Below are 20,334 nucleotides of genomic sequence, written 5' to 3'. Positions count from 1 at the left end.
AACAGTCGTCTCTTTATAATCTACAAAATCCTGCACTCTGCCAGTCAACCACACTAACGGCTACGTATGTAAAGATCTGCTGGCTTCAGCTGCTCAATAAAGCCGTTCTGAACTGCCTGGTTGGAATGAGGTTTCATTGTCTGAGTGAATGTTTCATTTTGACGTGTGGCACAGATCAGCATCACTGCTCCACTGAGAGCAATGTTCTCCACATTATAGGTGAGTTAGAAATACACAGTAATCATCTGTCAATATGTCACCTCTTGTCTGCGGCCCGGACCTTTGCTCATTTTTCTGTATTTGGCCCTCACCAAAAATACTTTGGACACCTAGATGATAGTGGGTCAGATCTTCAATCCCGTCAGAAAAAACTCCAACTGCTGAGCTTTTGGCAGTTTATTTTCATGTAGCCAAACATTTCACAGTGAAAAACAGATTGCACTTTTCAGAATTCACATTTACATTAACTCACAATGGAATAAACAAAACATATTGACCATGTGCTTCACTGGTCAATATTTTATTGCGTCAAGCTGCGTCTTCTTTGAGCTTCTTCTCTGCTTTCTTTATTGCTTCTATTCATTAATGCTGCTTCTTGATCCACACATGAACGATACCGGACGTAAAAGTGCTAAAACTTCTGGTAAACTGTCTGTTCTTTTTTTTTTTTTTTTTTTTTTTTTTTTTTTTTTTTTTTTTTTTTTTTTTTTTAACTTGTCCTGTCCAACAGCTAGGCAGACAGATGAGAGCTGAGGGCCTCTTGGGTTGGACATATTTTACTTTAACAAGAGGGGTTATTAATCTTCAGACAAACCAAAGGTATGTCTGAATAAACCCCTTTTGTAATTGAGGCCAAACTTTATTAATTTCAAACATGTCTGAAAATCTTTGGTGTTGGACCGGACGGAAAAGGAAAGAGGGGAAGAAGAAAGAGGGACGTTAGAGAGAGGGGGGGTAGGGGGTGATAATAGGAGGGGAAGGGGGATAAGACCATGAAGCAGCATAAAGCAACAAGTTTACTGGTTGTTAATCATTATGGTAAGGTTCAAATGTAAAAAAAAAAACAAAAAACAAAAAAAAAGGGCGGAGCCTGTCCACACACACACTCAAATGTTATAAACACACCTGTTAGTTGCAAAAATGTCTACCTGTCGACATGTACACAAAACAGATAGTGTTCACACGCATACTTATGCCTTAAAACCAACTAGTGTGAAATATTTCAGTCATTCAGTCTGTTGAGCTGACACCTGTGCTCAGGTGAGTGTTTATGTTCTTCTAAAATGGATGGTGGAACGTGAAAAGAAGGAGGGAGAGTGCCCAGCCATCCCCACCCCAAGACCCCCACCGCACCAGCAGCGGCAGCCGGATTCCCCCCAACACCACACGGGAACCGGCAGGGAACAACCGCCGCCCGGGCGACCAAGCCCGCCACCCAGGCCAGGGCCAGCAGGGCCGCCGCAAGGCCCCCAGAGCCAGAGAGCAGGGCTGATGCTGCTGCTGCTGATGCTGCTGCTGCTGATGCTGCTGCTGCTGCTGCTGATGCTGCTGCTGATGCTGCTGCTGCTGCTGCTGCAGCTGCTGCTGCTGCTGCTGCTGCTGCTGATGCTGCTGATGCTGCTGCTGCTGCTGCAGCTGCTGCTGCTGCTGCTGATGCTGCTGCTGATGCTGCTGCTGATGCTGCTGCTGCTGCTGCTGCAGCTGCTGCTGCTGCTGATGCTGCTGCTGCTGCTGCTGATGCTGCTGCTGATGCTGCTGCTGATGCTGCTGCTGCTGCTTCTGCTGCTGCAGCTGCTGCTGCTGCTGCTGCTGATGCTGCTGCTGCTGCTGCTGCTGCTGCTGCTGCTGATGCTGCTGATGCTGCTGCTGATGCTGCTGATGCTGCTGATGCTGTTGCTGCTGCTGCTGCTGCTGCTGCTGCTGCTGCTGATGCTGCTGCTGCTGCTGCTGCTGATGCTGCAGCTGCTGCTGCTGCAGCTGCTGCTGATGCTGCTGATGCTGCTGATGCTGCTGCTGCTGCTGCTTCTGCTGCTGCTGCTGCTGTTAGCTTTTCAAAACTCCAGTTGATCAAGTCATACCTGAGATCACCAATGTCTCAGGAGCAACTCACTAACCTGCTGTTGTTAGTATCAATCATTCAGGGGGGGAGCAGATTTCATATGATGACGTTATTGACAAGCTTGCATCAGGAAGGCCACAAAGGTTAGGTTTTAGTTAGTGTTTTCTGTTCTTAGTGCTGCAGTTACAATTATTCTAGTGTATTATTAGTGTGATTTGTAGTTTATAATATTTATTTTAGATTATTTATTTGTGTTTGATTAAATATTTCCTAACTGTATTTTTGCCATGCTGATAGTCTTTTAATTTTTATGTTCCGATAACTGTTATAATGCAGTGCAGAATTCTGATAAACATCTTTTTTTATATCAATTTCTTAGTTTCAGTTACAGTAAATGGACAAAGTGACTCTATGGGGGGGGGGCGCCAGAGGAGGGTCTCGCCCGGGGAGTAATTCAGGGTAGAACCGCCACTGCCTGCAGGTGTGTGAGCACGGAGAGGAGGTGTGGGGGGGGTCGATAAATTGTGTGTTCGGAGGACGGAGCATTTTAATAAATAGCATTCTGAACTGTGAAAAAGTATTTCCTTTATGTAAAAAAGAACTTGTTTTGTTTTTGGAATTTTTTTCGTTCATAGCTGCATATTTTGTCACATAGTGTAATTGTCAAATAATGATTTTTAAATTGTCTGCGTTTAATGTTAAAGTTGTCCTCGTTTGTCACCCATAAGCCCTTTTTTTTGGTCTACTTTTCTGAGAAAACAGTCGTCTCTTTATAATCTACAAAATCCTGCACTCTGCCAGTCAACCACACTAACGGCTACGTATGTAAAGATCTGCTGGCTTCAGCTGCTCAATAAAGCCGTTCTGAACTGCCTGGTTGGAATGAGGTTTCATTGTCTGAGTGAATGTTTCATTTTGACGTGTGGCACAGATCAGCATCACTGCTCCACTGAGAGCAATGTTCTCCACATTATAGGTGAGTTAGAAATACACAGTAATCATCTGTCAATATGTCACCTCTTGTCTGCGGCCCGGACCTTTGCTCATTTTTCTGTATTTGGCCCTCACCAAAAATACTTTGGACACCTAGATGATAGTGGGTCAGATCTTCAATCCCGTCAGAAAAAACTCCAACTGCTGAGCTTTTGGCAGTTTATTTTCATGTAGCCAAACATTTCACAGTGAAAAACAGATTGCACTTTTCAGAATTCACATTTACATTAACTCACAATGGAATAAACAAAACATATTGACCATGTGCTTCACTGGTCAATATTTTATTGCGTCAAGCTGCGTCTTCTTTGAGCTTCTTCTCTGCTTTCTTTATTGCTTCTATTCATTAATGCTGCTTCTTGATCCACACATGAACGATACCGGACGTAAAAGTGCTAAAACTTCTGGTAAACTGTCTGTTCTTTTTTTTTTTTTTTTTTTTTTTTTTTTTTTTTTTTTTTTTTTTTTTTTTTTTTAACTTGTCCTGTCCAACAGCTAGGCAGACAGATGAGAGCTGAGGGCCTCTTGGGTTGGACATATTTTACTTTAACAAGAGGGGTTATTAATCTTCAGACAAACCAAAGGTATGTCTGAATAAACCCCTTTTGTAATTGAGGCCAAACTTTATTAATTTCAAACATGTCTGAAAATCTTTGGTGTTGGACCGGACGGAAAAGGAAAGAGGGGAAGAAGAAAGAGGGACGTTAGAGAGAGGGGGGGTAGGGGGTGATAATAGGAGGGGAAGGGGGATAAGACCATGAAGCAGCATAAAGCAACAAGTTTACTGGTTGTTAATCATTATGGTAAGGTTCAAATGTAAAAAAAAAAACAAAAAACAAAAAAAAAGGGCGGAGCCTGTCCACACACACACTCAAATGTTATAAACACACCTGTTAGTTGCAAAAATGTCTACCTGTCGACATGTACACAAAACAGATAGTGTTCACACGCATACTTATGCCTTAAAACCAACTAGTGTGAAATATTTCAGTCATTCAGTCTGTTGAGCTGACACCTGTGCTCAGGTGAGTGTTTATGTTCTTCTAAAATGGATGGTGGAACGTGAAAAGAAGGAGGGAGAGTGCCCAGCCATCCCCACCCCAAGACCCCCACCGCACCAGCAGCGGCAGCCGGATTCCCCCCAACACCACACGGGAACCGGCAGGGAACAACCGCCGCCCGGGCGACCAAGCCCGCCACCCAGGCCAGGGCCAGCAGGGCCGCCGCAAGGCCCCCAGAGCCAGAGAGCAGGGAGGCACGGAGGGAAAGAGGGCGCCGCCCCAGCCCAACCAGGAGAGCAGCCCCCCCGCCGCGCCGGGAGAACCCAACGCAGGGCCCCACCGGAGAAGGACGCCCACAGCCCCAGACGAGCACCCCACCACCACCCAGGAGTTCCGGGCATCCCCCCCCCCCAACCCCAGGTACGGGCCAGGACCCCCCAAGGGAGACCCACTCCGCACTCCAGGCAGCCATCCGCCCGGCCAACGGTTGGTCCAGGGAGGAGCGAGGCAGGGGCCCGCCGCCCCCGCCCAGGAGGGGGGAACCCCGGGGAAAAAAGAGGGCCCACAAGGGGTGTTGTAAATATGGCCCGACCAGGCTCGGCCACAGTTGGAAATTTGGCGGGGCCCAGCACTCAGGAGCAAGGACCAGAACCCACCCCCCAGGGACACGAACACCCCCGGCTCAGATGTAATGTGAACCCCCCCACCGCGCGGAGAGAGCACCGCCGGGCCCAGGAAGCCAGCACCCCGGGGACACAGCCGCCGTTGCAAAGGGGCCCGTACCCCCCACCAGGGAAGAGGCAGGGGACAGATGGTCCTAGGTCCCACCTTCCTTGCAAAATGTGTGTGCGTGTATGTGTGTTTGAGAGAGTGTGTGTGTGCATGTGTGTGTGTTTATGTTGGGATGTATATATTGAGGGGGGAGGGGTGTGTGTACTAAGGGGGGTGCGGTTAAAATTGGCGGGTAGGGCACTAAGGGGACGTCTCCTGATTACTCACAGTGACGTCCCCTCACCCTCCCCACCAAGGGGCCCTAAATGTCTAAGGTGCGGTTAAAATTGGCGGGTAGGGTGCTAGGAGGACATCCGCTGCTTGCTGGCAGTGATGTCCAAGCACCCCCCCTACCAAGGGCCCTACATGTCTAAGGTGCAAATAAAACCGAAAGAGGGGGGGCCCACTCCATACGGCAACCACAGGAGGGGGGTAAACTGTCTGTTCTAGTGTCTCCTTTAAATACTTTACATCACAGTAAACAAAGAAACATTTTCCTCACATTCAATACAAAAAACAATCATTTCAGGAACAAAGAAAAAAAGATCTTTATAGTGTCAAAGAGATGTAAAAACTCAGAAATATATAAAGTAAAAATGAAAATGTAAAAGACTAAATATGGAGCTTAAAGTTTTCCTAAAGAATATTAACAGTTCATTACAGAGATGGGGGGGGGGTCTGTGCTACAGAGACGCCATGATTAACTTTAGTTAAAAGTCTGCATCAATAAATCAACAGCTGTGTGCAGTTAACCATGGCGCCGTCTGGGGGCGGAGCTTATCTGGATGATTGGCATCCCTTAATGCTGGCACGTTTCAGTCAAAGAGGAGACTTGGTTTAGGAAGAAGGTTCTGTTGGTTTAGAGAGAAAGTTCTGTTGGTTTAGGGAGAAGGTTCTGTTGGTTTAGAGAGAAGGTTCTGTTGGTTTAGAGAGAAGGTTCTGTTGGTTTAGGGAGAAGGTTCTGTTGGTTTAGAGAGAAGGTTCTGTTGGTTTAGAGAGAAGGTTCTGTTGGTTTAGGGAGAAGGTTCTGTTGGTTTAGGGAGAAGGTTCTGTTGGTTTGGACCAAAGCACCAATGGAGTCTGCTGGATCCAGAGATTCCTGCAGAGCTTATAGACAGATCTACGACCGTCCAGACTGGAATGGAACAGTTTCAGTCTCCTGTGAGACATTTGTTCTTCCAGAGTCCAGCTGCAGAACCAGCTGGACTCTGGAACCTCTGGGTGGTTCAGACCCAAACCCAGCTGGAAGGCTTTTGGTTCTGGTTTCAGTCTCTGGTGTTCTACCATGAGGAAGACACTGAGGAACATTTTCACACCTTTCTCTCTGGTTTAAACTCTCAAAGTTCAAACCTTTGTAGAGAAATACGTCCAGGATCAGAGAATGAAAACAAAGATCTGATCACCATCAAAGATTTACCCACATTTGGCAAAACTGAACTGAAAAAAGGCACCAGACTGCAGAAGTAAACAGAACTATAGACAGACCAGCATCTTCATCCTCGTCTTCTGCATCTTTTCTCAGAGAAGAACCTCTGAACATCTGTCCCACTTCATCCAGATGAGGCTGATATGTGTTTGTTGTTTCTCTCTGCATCAGAATCTGAGTTTAGACGACCAAGTTCAATGTCCTGCTGGTTGTTGGAACCTCTGGAACTTTGGTTTGGACCTTTTTTCTTCTTGGAGTTCCAGAGACCAACAACAAGAACGACAGCAGCAGCAAGAACTGACAGAACAATCCCAATGATCCCTCCATGACTCAATCCTCCTGCAGGAGAGAGAGAGGATGATGAGTGCAGAACAGAATCCTCTCCTCTTCCTCATCAGAGCAGCTGCTTCCTGCAGAGTCTCATCAACAACATCTTCAGAAAACACGTCTGATCTGAGACCTTTACTCTGACATCAAGCAGGAACACAAAGACTCACGCTGCTCACCTGAAGGAACCACGGACAGATGGACGGTGGAGATCAGCTTCAGAGGATCTTTATTTTCATGTGTGACGTTACACTGGTATGTTCCAGTGTCATTCATGGTCACGTTCTTCAGAACTACAGACAGATTTCCATCCTTCATCTGACTGTCATTCAGAAACACTCGGTTCCTGAAAGATTCATGTGGATCATATGGAGACGGTCGTCCATCTTTGAACAGAAACAGAATCTTAGAATCATTTCTTCTCCACTCTAGAAGTGAGCTGTCCTTCTTGTATTCAGGATCTTCACACATCAGAGTGACGTTATCTCCAGGTTTCTTTTTGATCTGTATATCTGCAGGAGAAGAACACAGAGAACATTCAGCTCCTATCAGCATCTCAGAGGACTTTGTCTCTAAAGTGAGGAGATCTAGAACTTTCTGGATCCTCAGAACAAAGATCCAGTCAGACAAACATGTCAGTGAACTCGCTGATGAGACCACCCTGTTTCTAAGAGATCATCCCACGACACACCACCATCCAGAAATGAAAAAAGGAGAAACTCATAGTCTGTATTGATCTACAGTCCCTCCATGATCTCACGTGCATTTTAGTGATAATTGTGGCAGAAAAAGCTGGAAGTTGCAGCTGTTTTTTCTAATAGATGTAATAATAGTTAATTTAGTTTTCAGTAATAATTTTCAACTAAATTATTTTCAATTTTACCCATTTTACCCCGTCATTCGCTGGATAATGGCGTGAATAAATACAGAAACCACTCCATGTGGCTATTAGGCTAAAAACATTTGCTGGTAGCTCCTCCCACACGCGGCATGGTGCGTTCATGGAACTCCAGTTCATTGAAGATTAGTGGAACTACTGGTAGTGCTGATGGACGAGATGGGTGACTGACATCACGAAGTAGAGACACCATCGTGATGCCACGCCCCCGCCACGCTGCGAGTCGACACCATAAGCTGCGGTTACATGAGCAAAATATCTTGATGAGATCAATGGTCGGATTAGAATCCAACCGTGTACATGGGCCCAGAAAACCTTTTTCAGATTATAACAAACGTTCACATGGTCACACTTCAGATCAGAATAAATCATTCGCTCATGCGCAGTAGTGTTTGTAATACAGGAAGAGAAAATGAGTTCTGCTGAACAGCTGCTACATACATAGATACGCCAGCTCTGTAATATACTAGATGATCTCCTAAACATGCTTTTATTAATGTTACGGTTATTATGAGGCGCCTGTTTGCTCACCATTTTCATTTTAATCCGTTTGGTCAAAGCTTTTTCTGTTGAAGAACGGAGCCAGAAAGAAGCCCGTATTAGCAGTATGCTAACATGCTAACAACATTAGCTTTGGATAAACATAAATCCATGCGGGAAATTTGCAATCTGCATCCTGGCTTCACGTAAATATGTGGGAATAACATCAGCCTTTATTTGGGAGTCGGTTTAGCTCGTGCTGGTTTGCGGCGCCTTGCGTCCGTGGAACCAGGGTTCGACTCCGGGCTGCTCCCTGTTCCCTTCTCTACTTCTGTGCCGGTCCCAAGCCCGGTTGCTTTGAGAGGGTTGCATCAGGAAGGGCATCCGGCGTAAAACATAGCCAAGTTTACATGCAACTTGTTCGCCTGATGGGAAAAGCCGAAAGAGAAACAACAACTACATCAACCTTTATTTAGTCAGGACACGACTGGAAACACAAATCCACGTGATTGTTTGAACGGTTTCTAAGGACTCATAGACATTTCTGCTTTGAAGCACACATACCGGCCCAAAGCCGCTGTGCGAGCTGGCGCTACGAGCTTTGACCGGACACACACTTTTACCGGGACACCCGGTTCTCCTAAATTCGGTCGCTCGTTCACGTAGAGCTGTGGGACAGATCGCAGTCCTAAGTCACCCACACGTAACAAAGCATCCTCCCTTCCCCTCAAACACAAAGCTGTAAGGGCGCGCTCCACCGGTCCGGTCCACCTGACTAATTTAGTGCAGGCGCGGACAACTTCTTTTCTATTTTATTTATTTCTTCATTTCTGTTAAAGTAACTTCCCTCAGTTTAGACTGGATTATTGTGGATGAGTCATTATTCGGGAAATAAAATAAATACAGTAATAAAGTACAATAATGAATAATAATAATATTATAACGAAAAAATATCCCCCCCCCCCGACGATATCATCGTCCATCCCAATGGTTTACTGCAAACATCATCGACTGCCAATTTAAGGGACATCGCCCAACCCTAAGTGGAACTCCAACAGCCACCCAGCCTAACTTAGACCACTACTTAATTTTCACGAGAAAATGAAAACCGCCGTGTGGATGAAGCTATGACGGAGGAACCGCTCAATGAAGTCACATTTACCAGGGCTCTGGAGGTTCTGAAGCGGGACATTTGTGATAAGCTGGACAGTAAGATCGATGCAGTTACTCATACGTTGTGTTTTTTATTTTTTTTTTAACAGGAACAGTGCACAATAAAAGCTGATAGAAGCTGCAATGCGCCAGAATTAGCCCAAAAGCTATTTTTCATCTGTAGTCCGTCATTCGTGAAAGAGGAGTTCAAAGCTGCTGTATATTCCTTACAAGCCACTGTCAACTCTCAGGGAGCCACCATCAAAGATCTGGAGCTTTCAGCCACAACGTGCAGTGATGACCAGGGGCCTCATTTATAAAACTTTGCGTAGGATTTGCTTCAGAGGTGGCGTATGGATTAAACATAGGACGTGCGTACGCACAGAAATATTTGGATTTATAAAACCGTGCGCACGCACATCCTACGCATCTTTCCCTTAATAAATCACAACCAATCTAAATGCAGCCCAGCTTTTGCGGCTTTATGACACGCCCACGTCAAAAAGACGTAACTTCACTCAATGTGAAGTAGAAGTTATCGTTGGCGAGGTGGAAAAGAGGAGAAAAATGTTGTTTGGAGGGCACAGTGTGGGCATTACTAATGCCAGAAAGTCACGTGAGCGGCAGACGGTGGCAGACGCCGAAAATGCTGTAGCCTCACAACCTCGGACCGTGGTTAAATAAAAAAGAAAAGGTCGGACATCAAAGTCGAGGCAAAAAAACGTCTGGCGCTGCATCGCCAGAGTGTGTCTGAAACGGGTGGGGGGGGGGGGGGGGGTACACCGGAGCTGGCCCCCTTGTTGAGAGACTGACAGCAATTATTGGGGAATCCCTATTAAGTGGAGTGGTGACTGAGGCGGAGGGGGAACACTGACGCGCCAGATGCACCGGGTGACACCCCCCCAAAAGCCCGCAGAGGTCCAACAGGACGGTTCGAGGAAGTCGGAACCGGCTCCTAAACCACTCGTCCTCGTTTGCCAGCAAGTCTTCTTGCTGTCTAAAGATGCGTTCACTCCGAATTCTTTCATTTGCCACATCTTCCAAGAGCACAACATCAGCCATTGTGCGTCATTACGCATTGTGATGGGGCATTTTATTTCCCTCCATTTAATCACATCTGACAAGCTACAGATGTCGGTAATAATCGACGTGGAAATGGGAAATTGTTCCGCGCAAATGTAATTTCTTGTTGCTTTCTGAATGGTTGAGACATACGCCATACATTGTTTTATCAAAAATAAAACAAACTAAAGGCATATGCATGAATACCATAATTCTGTAGCTTATGAAGAAATGTTTTAATATGAAAACAACTTTCCCCAGTGGACAATTAATCCGTCCGTCTATCTAACTGCACCTATATCTGCTCAGCCAGACGGACACATTGACGAGAACATCAGTTTTGTACATTGGTGGTCAGGGTGCACTATTCTCTTTAATTTTTTTTTTTTTTTAGGGTGCACTATTTTCATATTAAAGAGAAGATGCCACGCCAGGCGGGGGCCAACACACCTCTCCTTTTCCAGGGCAAAAAGATTTCCATCTTTCCATCTCACCCTTCCAGACGGGACAGTACGTAAGTTTACTGAGCCATCAGCAGCTACTGACTTTGTCAATAAGATTCTGGGAAACTCTACCTAAGATGCACACCCACTTTTCATCTCACTATGGTTTATATGTGGGCTGTATAATTTTTATTTGTTTATTTTTTAAGCTTTTAATTTCTAACAGTTTTTTTAAATATTATTGTGTATTTTATTTTTTGCTTGTGTGTGTTTGTATATATATATATATATATATATATATATATATATATATATATATATAAATAAATATATAAAAACTTGCCCCTTTCACCCTTCCGTGGATTGTTTCTCCTCCAAGCTGGGGTCCTCTACCAGAGGCCTGGGAGCTTGAGGGTCCTGCAGTATCTTAGCTGTTCCTAGCACTGCACTTTTCTGGACTGAGAGGTCTGAGGTCTTTCCAGGTATCTGTTGTAGCCACTCCTCCAGCTTGGGGGTTACTGCCCCGAGTGCTCCAATTACCACAGGCACCACTGTCACCTTCACTTTCCAGGCTTTCTCCAGTTCTTCTCTGAGTCCCTGGTATTTCTCCAGTTTCTCATGTTCCTTCTTCCTGATGTTCCCATCGCTTGGCACTGCCACATCCACCACAACGGCTTTCCTCTGTTCTTTATCCACCACTACAATGTCTGGTTGGGTCTCCATTATCATCCTATCAGTCTGGATCTGGAAGTCCCACAGGATCTTTGCCCTCTCATTCTCTACCACCTTCAGAGGTGTTTCCCATTTTGACCTTGGGGTTTCCAGTTCATATTCTGCACACATGTTCCTATATATTATTCCAGCCACTTGATTGTGGCGCTCCATGTATGCTTTACCTGCCAGCATCTTACATCCTGCAGTTATGGGCTGGATTGTTTCAGGCGCCTCTTTGCACAGCCTACACCTTGGGTCTTGTCTGGTGTGGTAGATCTACACCTTGGGTCTTGTCTGGTGTGGTAGATCTACACCTTGGGTCTTGTCTGGTGTGGTAAATCTGAGCCTCTATTGCTCTGGTGCTCAGGGCTTGTTCCTGAGCTGCCAGGATGAGTGCTTCAGTGTAGAGGGCTGCATTGGGATTGGGTCCCGCCGGGTCCCACGGGAGCCAACGCAAATCTCGCAGTACCGGGCGATATGAATTGAACCAGCTAAAGTAATTGTCTGATGGCTGCATGGAGCGATGTGTTTATCAATGCATGGTAGACACGGAAAATGTGGAGAGATCAGGTTTATTATTTTGGAGAGTTCTGCTTGGTAATCATGTTTCCATGTCTAAGTTCATAAAATCATCCCAGAAAGGATGAAACGACTTAGCTCTTGTCGAGGACGGACGCTTTTCCTCTCGCTACTCCTGTATCAGCCCCCCCCCAGCTTTTGTCTGTCTTCCCTGGAGCTGCATCTTTCTGCCTGCTGCTACTCCTGCTCTTTTTACACTCTAAAGATGGATCTGATCAGCTGGTCTTTGAATTCGATCGACAGAGTTTTTTCCACACTAAGGAACGGGAGAGCGGACCCTTCCTGCCCAGACGGCACCCACGCGGCTGGATACACCATCGATCCATGGAGCAAGTGGAGGCTGGCGTGCCTGGCCCAGCTGTCTGTGGAAGACGTTGAGGATGTGTACCTCTTTGGATTTATGATAGTTGGATTCCTCATCATTGGGATCGGAGGATTTCTGATCTATCAGGCAGTCTAGGAGCAGAAGACGGAGAGAGGCGATTCGTCTGAGCTCTGGAGTAAGATTCTTCGGGGAGGAGAGACTCAGTACGAGAAACTTTCACAAGTGGATCAAAAGCTCTGTGCTTGTCTTGCCCACTTAAGCAGGATGCTCTCGATCTTTGAACTTGTGCAGAAGATGGATACCAGCTTGGAGCGCGTTTCTGCCCGAATTGAGGCTAGACTGGTCTAAATTGCCCACATTTTGGATCAAATCTGCCTCTCAGCGCAAGACCAGTCAAGGACACAGCCAGGAAGAACAAACAATCTGCTGGCGCCGGAAAATTTAATCTAATCGGACCCCCCCTGAGACTCCTTGGCTCCAACCAAAACATCATTCGCTCTCAGAGTGTGAAAACCGGCGCAGTGCTGAAGGCCGATGCTGCTGCTCACCCCCCACCCACCCCCACTCGACCTCGACATTCCTCGGAACTCATCCCCCGCCCCCGAGTGAGCACTCCTGGAGACACGAGCGCCCTGGGCAGCTGCGACCGGAGTGTAACACAGGGGGGGGGCCCACCCCCTTATCCACCCTTCCCAGTGATCCTTGTGTACTGCGTGGCCGTGAGAATATGTGCTTCTGTGTTCAGACGGTGTTTTTTTCTTGTATCTACACATTGTATCACAGTGTTGAGATACGACTTTTTTTTGTCACCTATTGTAACCATATTTACCCATCCTAAGAAAAAAGGTGCGTATTTGCTGCAGCTGCCTCAGTAAAACTCGAACTGTATGTGTATTTGTTGTATGTCTGATCTTGTTCGGGTTGCACTGGAAGTAATTTCGTATGTCGGTGCAAAAGCTGTGCGTATGACAATAAAGGATTCTGATTCTGAAAGTCTCTGCTTCAACTCCCGCAGTGAAAGCTGCGTCTAAGTCTGACGCCCGTGTTTCAATCTGTAAGAGTTTGAAGCCAAAGCCCCTCCCTCGCCTCTCCACCTGCTTTTCCTCTCCCTTGTAACAATTCACCCTCCACTCAGCGAGGGGAACGTCACAACGGCGTTCTACGGCTGGGGTATTAAATGTCAAGACAATCTGCCCTCTAATATAAACCAGGAAAACAATCATATAATAGTTTGTTTGTGTAGCCGTGTAAAAACCCACAGTTCAAACCCAAGTCCCGCAGTTTTGCTAGCAAAAAGAAATGTTCTGGAGGAAAAATGAGTGTTCGACAGTCACACGTGTTCGGGTGGAGGCCGCTCCGCCTCACTTACTGGAACGCATCATTCCACCCGTCAATGGAGCTGGCACAGATCCTCGTACCAGACGAGCCGAGCTCTTAACACAAAGTTACACAAAGTTTTTGTTGTGACACACACACCGGATCTGACCCCTCTTGATGAGAGACTGGCCGCTATTATTGGGGAATCCCTATTAAGTCCCCCTCATCGGCGTCCCCTTCCCCCTCCGTCACTCGGTGACTGTGGTGACTGTGGCGGAGGGGGACGCCGACGCGCCAGACGCACCGGATGACACAGGTAAGAGAAATAATTGAAATGAATGCAGTCAAGTCACATGTATGCAGGCTACACAATTACAGATTATTAATATAGAACAATTTTATTTTAGTTGCTGGGTGTTCCAGCGGGGCCAGTGGTTACGATGCTGCAGCTGAGCAGCCCTCTGAGCAGCCCTCTAGACCCAGCGTCTCCACGGCACGAGGCTCTCAACCCTCCAGCAGTGGACGTGTCCTCACCGATGCAGTCCTTGAAATGCAGAGGGAAGTCAGTAGTTCACTCAGAGAGGTGGCCAAGGAGTTGGGCGAAATCAAGATCGCCCTGACTGAAATAAACTGCACGATGAGGGAATTCTTGAATAAATAATATTTTCCACACCTCTTGTTGTTCTTTACAAGCGACGCATCCCTTCCAAACGCTGGCGCACAGCAGCAGCAAATGGCTCAAATGCGTGGGGATGGGGTTCAGGGTCGGGGCCAACACAGCAATCAGCGCCAGGGGGTAGAGGCACGTTTTTAAGCTGTGCCACATTGTGTAGCACAGCACATGCCAGCACGATTTGGCACACACTGTCACTTTCACGTGTTTCTTCCATCTGCCGACGGTGTCGCCGTTTCTCATTTCACCCGTTTTTGTGCGTACGCCTGGGTCAGAGCTTGGAGGACCGCACATTTTCCCGTCAAGTTTGCTTTTTATAAATCTCAACTATTGCGTAGAGAGTGGCGTACGCCTTCTTTTGTGCGTACGCAACGTTTATAAATGAGGCCCCAGGTCTTTATTTCCCGGAAGGCACGATCGGTTTGCTCAAAAACCCGGATTTCCGGGAATTCCCGGAAGACTTTCATCACTGCCCTAAGATTTTCAGTTGGGGGGCCACAGTGCTCCTAGTGAAAGAAGTTAGTCTGGAGCCTTGGCATAAGTTAGTTCTTTATGCGGATGACTTCCTGCTGTTTATATCTAAGGCTAAAGACACTATCCCTCATATTTTAGATCTTCTTGGTAAGGATGGAACTGTTTCCAGTTACAAAATAAATCTGCAGAAAAGTGAGTTAATGCCACTTAACATGTCTGAGACATCAGTCATGAAGAAAATTATTCTCCTATTTAAGCTGACAAGAGCTAGCTTTGTTTATGTAGGAATAATTGTAACACAAAACCCTGTGATTTTTTTTAAAGATGAATGAAACTGCAGGTGACAATGCAACAGGACCTGGCTAAATGGTTTCCCCTTTGCCTCTCGCTAGTTGGGAGAGTGAACGTGGTTAAGATGTCTGTATTACCTAGATTTCTTTATCTATTTCAGAGCATCTCCGTATACATCCCAAACAGCTACTTTAAAAACTTGACTATTATTTCAGTGTTTATATGGAACGGCAAAAAGAAACTGTTGTGCAAGGAACATCTGCAGAAAACAAAACAGCATGATGGGTTTTTAATTCCAAACCTGCGCTATTATTATTGGGCCGCTAATCTGTGTTGTATGTCTTACTGGGTACATTACTCCAATGACGTTGGACCGCCATGGGTGGAGATGGAGAAACTGTCTGCTGGGCCTGATTAGTTGCCATCAGTCATTGGTGCAACACTTCCACTGGCCAAACCTCTGACTATTGATAATCCTGTAGTACATAACTCGATTAAAATCCAATCAATTTTTCCAACCTTCATTGTTGGATGCTGCATTTCAGAGGTGGGAGCAACAAGGTTTGAAGACCTTTAACAATTTATTTTCTGATAATTAATTATTGCCCCTTTTCAGCAACTGGTTGACAAATATAATGTTCTGAGCTCAGATTTCTTTAGATACTTACAGTTGCGTCATTTCATTATGACCTCTATAACAGGGTTTCCTATCAAACCTCCTCAAAATACTCTGGATAACATTTTGATCTTCAATCCCACTCAGAAGAAATCTGTATCTAAATTGCTTAGCATGATCTCAGCCGTAGAGTCTCCCACGATGCTAACCCTTAAAACATCCTGGGAGCAGGATCTTAGTGAAACAGATTGGGAAAATATCGTGAGGAACGTCAACTCTTCAATGTGTGCAAAACACTGTCTACTGCAGTCAGATTACCTCAAAAATGTATCCACACATTGATCCATGGTGTAACAGATGCAAATCATCAGAGGCCACATCAATTCACACTTTTTGGTACTGCCCTAAAATACAGTGCTTTTGGGGAAATATCTGAGGCACAGGTGCATCTTGGGAGTCAAACTAACTTTAAACCCACTTGTATTTCTGCTTGGAATGAACAGTGGGGCCTGCAGGCGGTCAGAGGATCATTACCTTTTCAACTTTGTTAGCTCGACGCCTCATGCTTCTTAAGTGGAAGGATGCTGCCCCGCCCACTTTATCACATTGGATTAGAGATGTGCTTTACCATCTTAAACTTGAAAAAATAAGATTTACTGTGAGTAGGGCTGGGCGATATGGCCTAAAAATAAAATCTCTGATTTTATTTTTTTTAATTCGATTTCCGATTTCCCCCCCGATTTTTTCCCCCCACCCTACTTAAGGAAAGCAATAAGTACAAACGGCAGACAAGTTAAAGCAAATGTTGCTTTTATTTAATCATACCCAAGACCAATGTAACGCCCATTTCTGGGATGAATAATAAATAAATGAACACGCTCTTGGAATCAAAGTTAAGTATAAGATTTTTTTCTTCTTCTTACTCCCTTTTTGGACTTGTGTTTAAATAATTGTGTCTTGTTTTATATAACTTTTGTGTTGTTTTTGTCTAATATCGTTATTCTAAACTTGTTTTCACTTATCCAAAATAAAAAGGTTACTTCCCTACTTAAAGTCCCAGCTGTGTTTTAAGTCACACTTTATAGTCTAGACCAGTGTTTTTCAACCTTTTCTGAGCCACGGCACACTTTAACCTTAAAAAAAATCCCGCGGCACACCAGGATCCAAAAAAAAAAAAAAGGAGAAACTCAGTCTGTATTGATCTACAGCCCCTCCCTCCACAATCTCACATGCATTTTTGAGATAATTGTTGCAGAAAAAGCTGGAAACTGCAGCTGTTTTTTTCTAAAAGATGCAATAAAAGTTAAGTCAGAAGATTTAAAAACAGTTTAATGTGTGTTCCTTGGTTTCAAGACGTTTAACAACAGATCTCCTTGTGCGCTGTCACTCACACAACCCAATGCATCATGGGAGATGTAGTGCATAAAACGGCAAAAGATCGCTTTTCGGAGCTTCATTGTTTTGTTCACTTGTTCCACGGTCTGATACCGGATTCTGTGGAAAGCTACACCGCTAAAGACGATTTTTGTTAGAACTGAGCGACTTTACGAGCTAAATCGGGACAAGGAAGTGAAGACTTTAACCACTTCTGATTGGTCAGACTGATGACATGTGATTAAGCCTTCAAGAATGATTGGTGGAGACAGTTAAAGGGGCGGGACTTTTCCAAAATACAGCCGGAGCTGCAGCTGAATCGTGGTAACGTCATTCTTATCAAAATGTCTTTAATAGATTTAAATAAACGCAAAAAAAGTATTCTACGATCTTTTATATTCCTAACTCCTCAGTGTTTTATCAGGGCCTGTTTGGATGAACAGAGAGCTGAAATCCTGGAGATGGGAAATGTTAAATCAGTTAATGAGGGCAATTTCCCACGGCACACTTGACCATCTCCCACGGCACACTGGTTGAAAAACACTGGTCTAGACTAAAAGGAGACAAACATTCACCTTGACAGCAGCACCATTTTCTGAAGGATTAACTCGAGGAATTGTTTCAGCTCTACATGTTTGCACTCTACTTGGTATTGATTTTTCATATAAATATTCAATTTTACCTAAATAATTTTATATTGTCATGTTTCTCTCTGCTTATCACTTGTACCATTTTATTTTCTTAATTTTAGTTTTTTTGCTAAATTGAATTGTAGTAATAGTAGTAACCTATATATACATATATACATATATATATATATATATATATATATATATATATACATATATACATATATATATATATATATATACATATATACATATATATATATATATATATATATATATATATATATATATATATATATATATATATATATATATATATATATATATATATAGGTTTTCCAGAAAATAGCGGTTCTCTCTGTGACATAAATATTGAAACACTTGATCATCTGGTTTTTGATTGTTTATATGTTTACAGTTTTTGGTAGGATTTTTTTTCTTGGTGGTCCTCAAAGTTTCCTTTTCCTATTGCTATTCAAAAACACACATCTTATTATTTAGAGTAGTTTTCTGGGAAATTCTTCATTCATACGATTTATAAAAATCAAACCCTTGTTCAATACATTTCATAAAGAGATCAGTTTATATTTTAAATCTCTGACATTAATGAAAAACAAAAAGGCAATAAAACTGTTCACTTTCATTGAAAACAACATGTTGTATGACAATCCGTAGTATTGTGAACTACAATTCAAATGTTATTTTTATTGTTTTTTTCCTTTTTATGTCTTTCTGTTGTAGTTATGTGAATATGTGTCATCTTTTGATGTTCTAATAAAAATAAAACATTTACTTCATTATTCTGACGTTTGACACGTGAAACGAGAAAACTAATTAAAAGAATCTCACCTGGTGTTGTGGACTCAGCAGAACCACACAGAAGGAGGAGAACAGAACAGAGGAACCACATCCTTGGAGATCCAGCTGTGGTCTCCAGGAGAAGCCCGGTCCTCTTCATACTTGGACTACAAATGTCTTCTTCTGTTTCCTCTTGAGGACAGTTTTTATCTTCCTGACACTTGATCAACTCTGTTAAGACGTTATTAGCGGCTTCAGTCTGAGACTTCTCCTCTTTTCCTGTTGACAACATATAAAAACTAAAATGACGTGTCTGTCATTCCATCATTGAGATTCTCATTGAAACAACTATTTATGATCCTCCAGTGTTGGATTCTTGTAGTTTTCTGCGCTGTAATCCAGTCGGAGGAAACTGTTGTAAAGGAAAAACGAAATTATTGTGTAGTAAATGAGTGGATTCTAAATAAGTCACATTGATTGATGGTACTATTTTAAAAAGTAAGTATGAACTTAATGACCTCTATGAAAACATCTCAAGTTATAATGTGAACATTAACCCTGAAGGATACAGGGACATAAAATAAATATGTTGATTATTACAAAATAAAGCAGAATACAGACCAGACCTGCACACTAACACAACATTCCGGTGGAAGCTGGTCTAATGGGAGTCACCTGATGGTGTCGCTACTCACTACAGCCATGCTGCAGAGGGTATAACAGGAAGTTGTGTGGTTAGCATCAATGAGTTATATCACTAGAGGAGACATCACGTGGTTCCTCATGGGATAAGTGTACATTTTATTTTGCTAAACTTGTATACAGCATACTAGGCTATTTATACAGATTTATACATTTCTGACTCAGTGACTGAGTAAGGTTTCCAATGGACTCAGACTTCAGGAAAAAGTGGATCTTAGCTATCAAAAGAGTTAACCCAGATGGATCACTGTGGTACCAACTAGTAATACAGTCTGGCTGTTCAAAACATTTGTGGAAACACATTTAGATAAGAGGCCAGATTGTTTTTTTAGGGAAAATCTATTGTTCACTTTTGGATTACTATTATTATTATTACTATTATTATTATTACTATTATTATTATTGTTAATAATAATAATATAATTATTTTTATTATTATTTATTGACTTATTATTTGTTTTTAATTTATTGTTTGTATTGACTTACTATTGATTTATTATTATTATTATTATTGACTTATTGTTGGGTTTTTCTAAATAATTTAAATTGCATGTCAAAGAGGTCTAAAACTTCTAAATGTTTAGAAATTAATTTTAAAAAAAATTTCTAGTATTTTTTTTATTTGTAAGAAGTCCTGCAACAATGCATTTTCATTCTGCATTTTCATTCAAGTTTGAGCTTTTAAGGCTGACTGTTTCTCTTCTTTAACAACAACAAATGATGTATCTATATATATATTATATACATAAAATATAATATATTTATATATATGTATAAATATATTTAAATCTAAAAATATACACAGTTTACAAAAGCTACTTAGACACCACTAAAATCAATGGAAATCAATGTCATGTGGGCGTCGTCGACCTCACCAAGATGGCGTCGCGCTCCGCCACCGTCGGCCAGGCTTCTAAAGCGGGCGTGTCTCCTCTAGTGATAGAACTCATTGGTTAGCATGGTGCTAGCTTCCTGTGAGAAAGCCGGTTAGCTCAGGGAGCAGCGTGAATCAGCTCGAGCTGAGTGTGGATCACGGCAGAGGAAGATCCTGTTTTATCAGGGGTTTACAGACCGGGCCTGAGGTTTTGCCACGCACCAGAGCAGGAACTGTGAACTGCTGTCCTGTTGTAGATTTTTGGTTTTGTTTTTCTGCTCCTCACGGGCTCACGTAGCTAGGAGCTACACATGTGACGTGGCTGATGCTAGCTAGGAGCTCCGTGTTCCCATTTT

At 43.6% G+C, this 20,334-nt stretch overlaps 1 protein-coding gene across 5 annotated transcripts in view; it reads right to left on the bottom strand.

The window, feature by feature from the left end:
* The window catches only part of LOC110014393 (ICOS ligand-like), a 133,849-nt gene that overhangs the window by 112,377 nt on the left and 1,138 nt on the right, over positions 1–20,334 (bottom strand). For 2 of the 5 annotated variants that reach the window (XR_013651296.1, XM_078936794.1), the window contains exon 2: positions 18,454–18,681. Coding sequence is in view for 2 of the 5 variants with exons in the window: in XM_078936794.1 (XP_078792920.1) it covers positions 18,454–18,562 (109 nt within the window). In the remaining 3 variants the exon portion in view is untranslated. Of the gene's footprint in view, positions 1–3,196; positions 6,590–6,756; positions 7,090–18,453; positions 18,815–20,334 lie in introns of those variants that run through there. The other 3 variants (XR_013651294.1, XM_023965919.2, XR_013651295.1) reach the window with 3 other exon arrangements.

Source organism: Oryzias latipes, chromosome 18 (genome assembly GCF_053564925.1).
Source record: "Oryzias latipes strain Hd-rR chromosome 18, Olatipes_Hd-rR_3.1".
NCBI classification, from domain to species: domain Eukaryota; kingdom Metazoa; phylum Chordata; class Actinopteri; order Beloniformes; family Adrianichthyidae; genus Oryzias; species Oryzias latipes.
The sequence above is the reverse complement of the archived record's forward strand: the minus strand, read 5'-3'. Positions and strand labels throughout refer to the sequence as shown.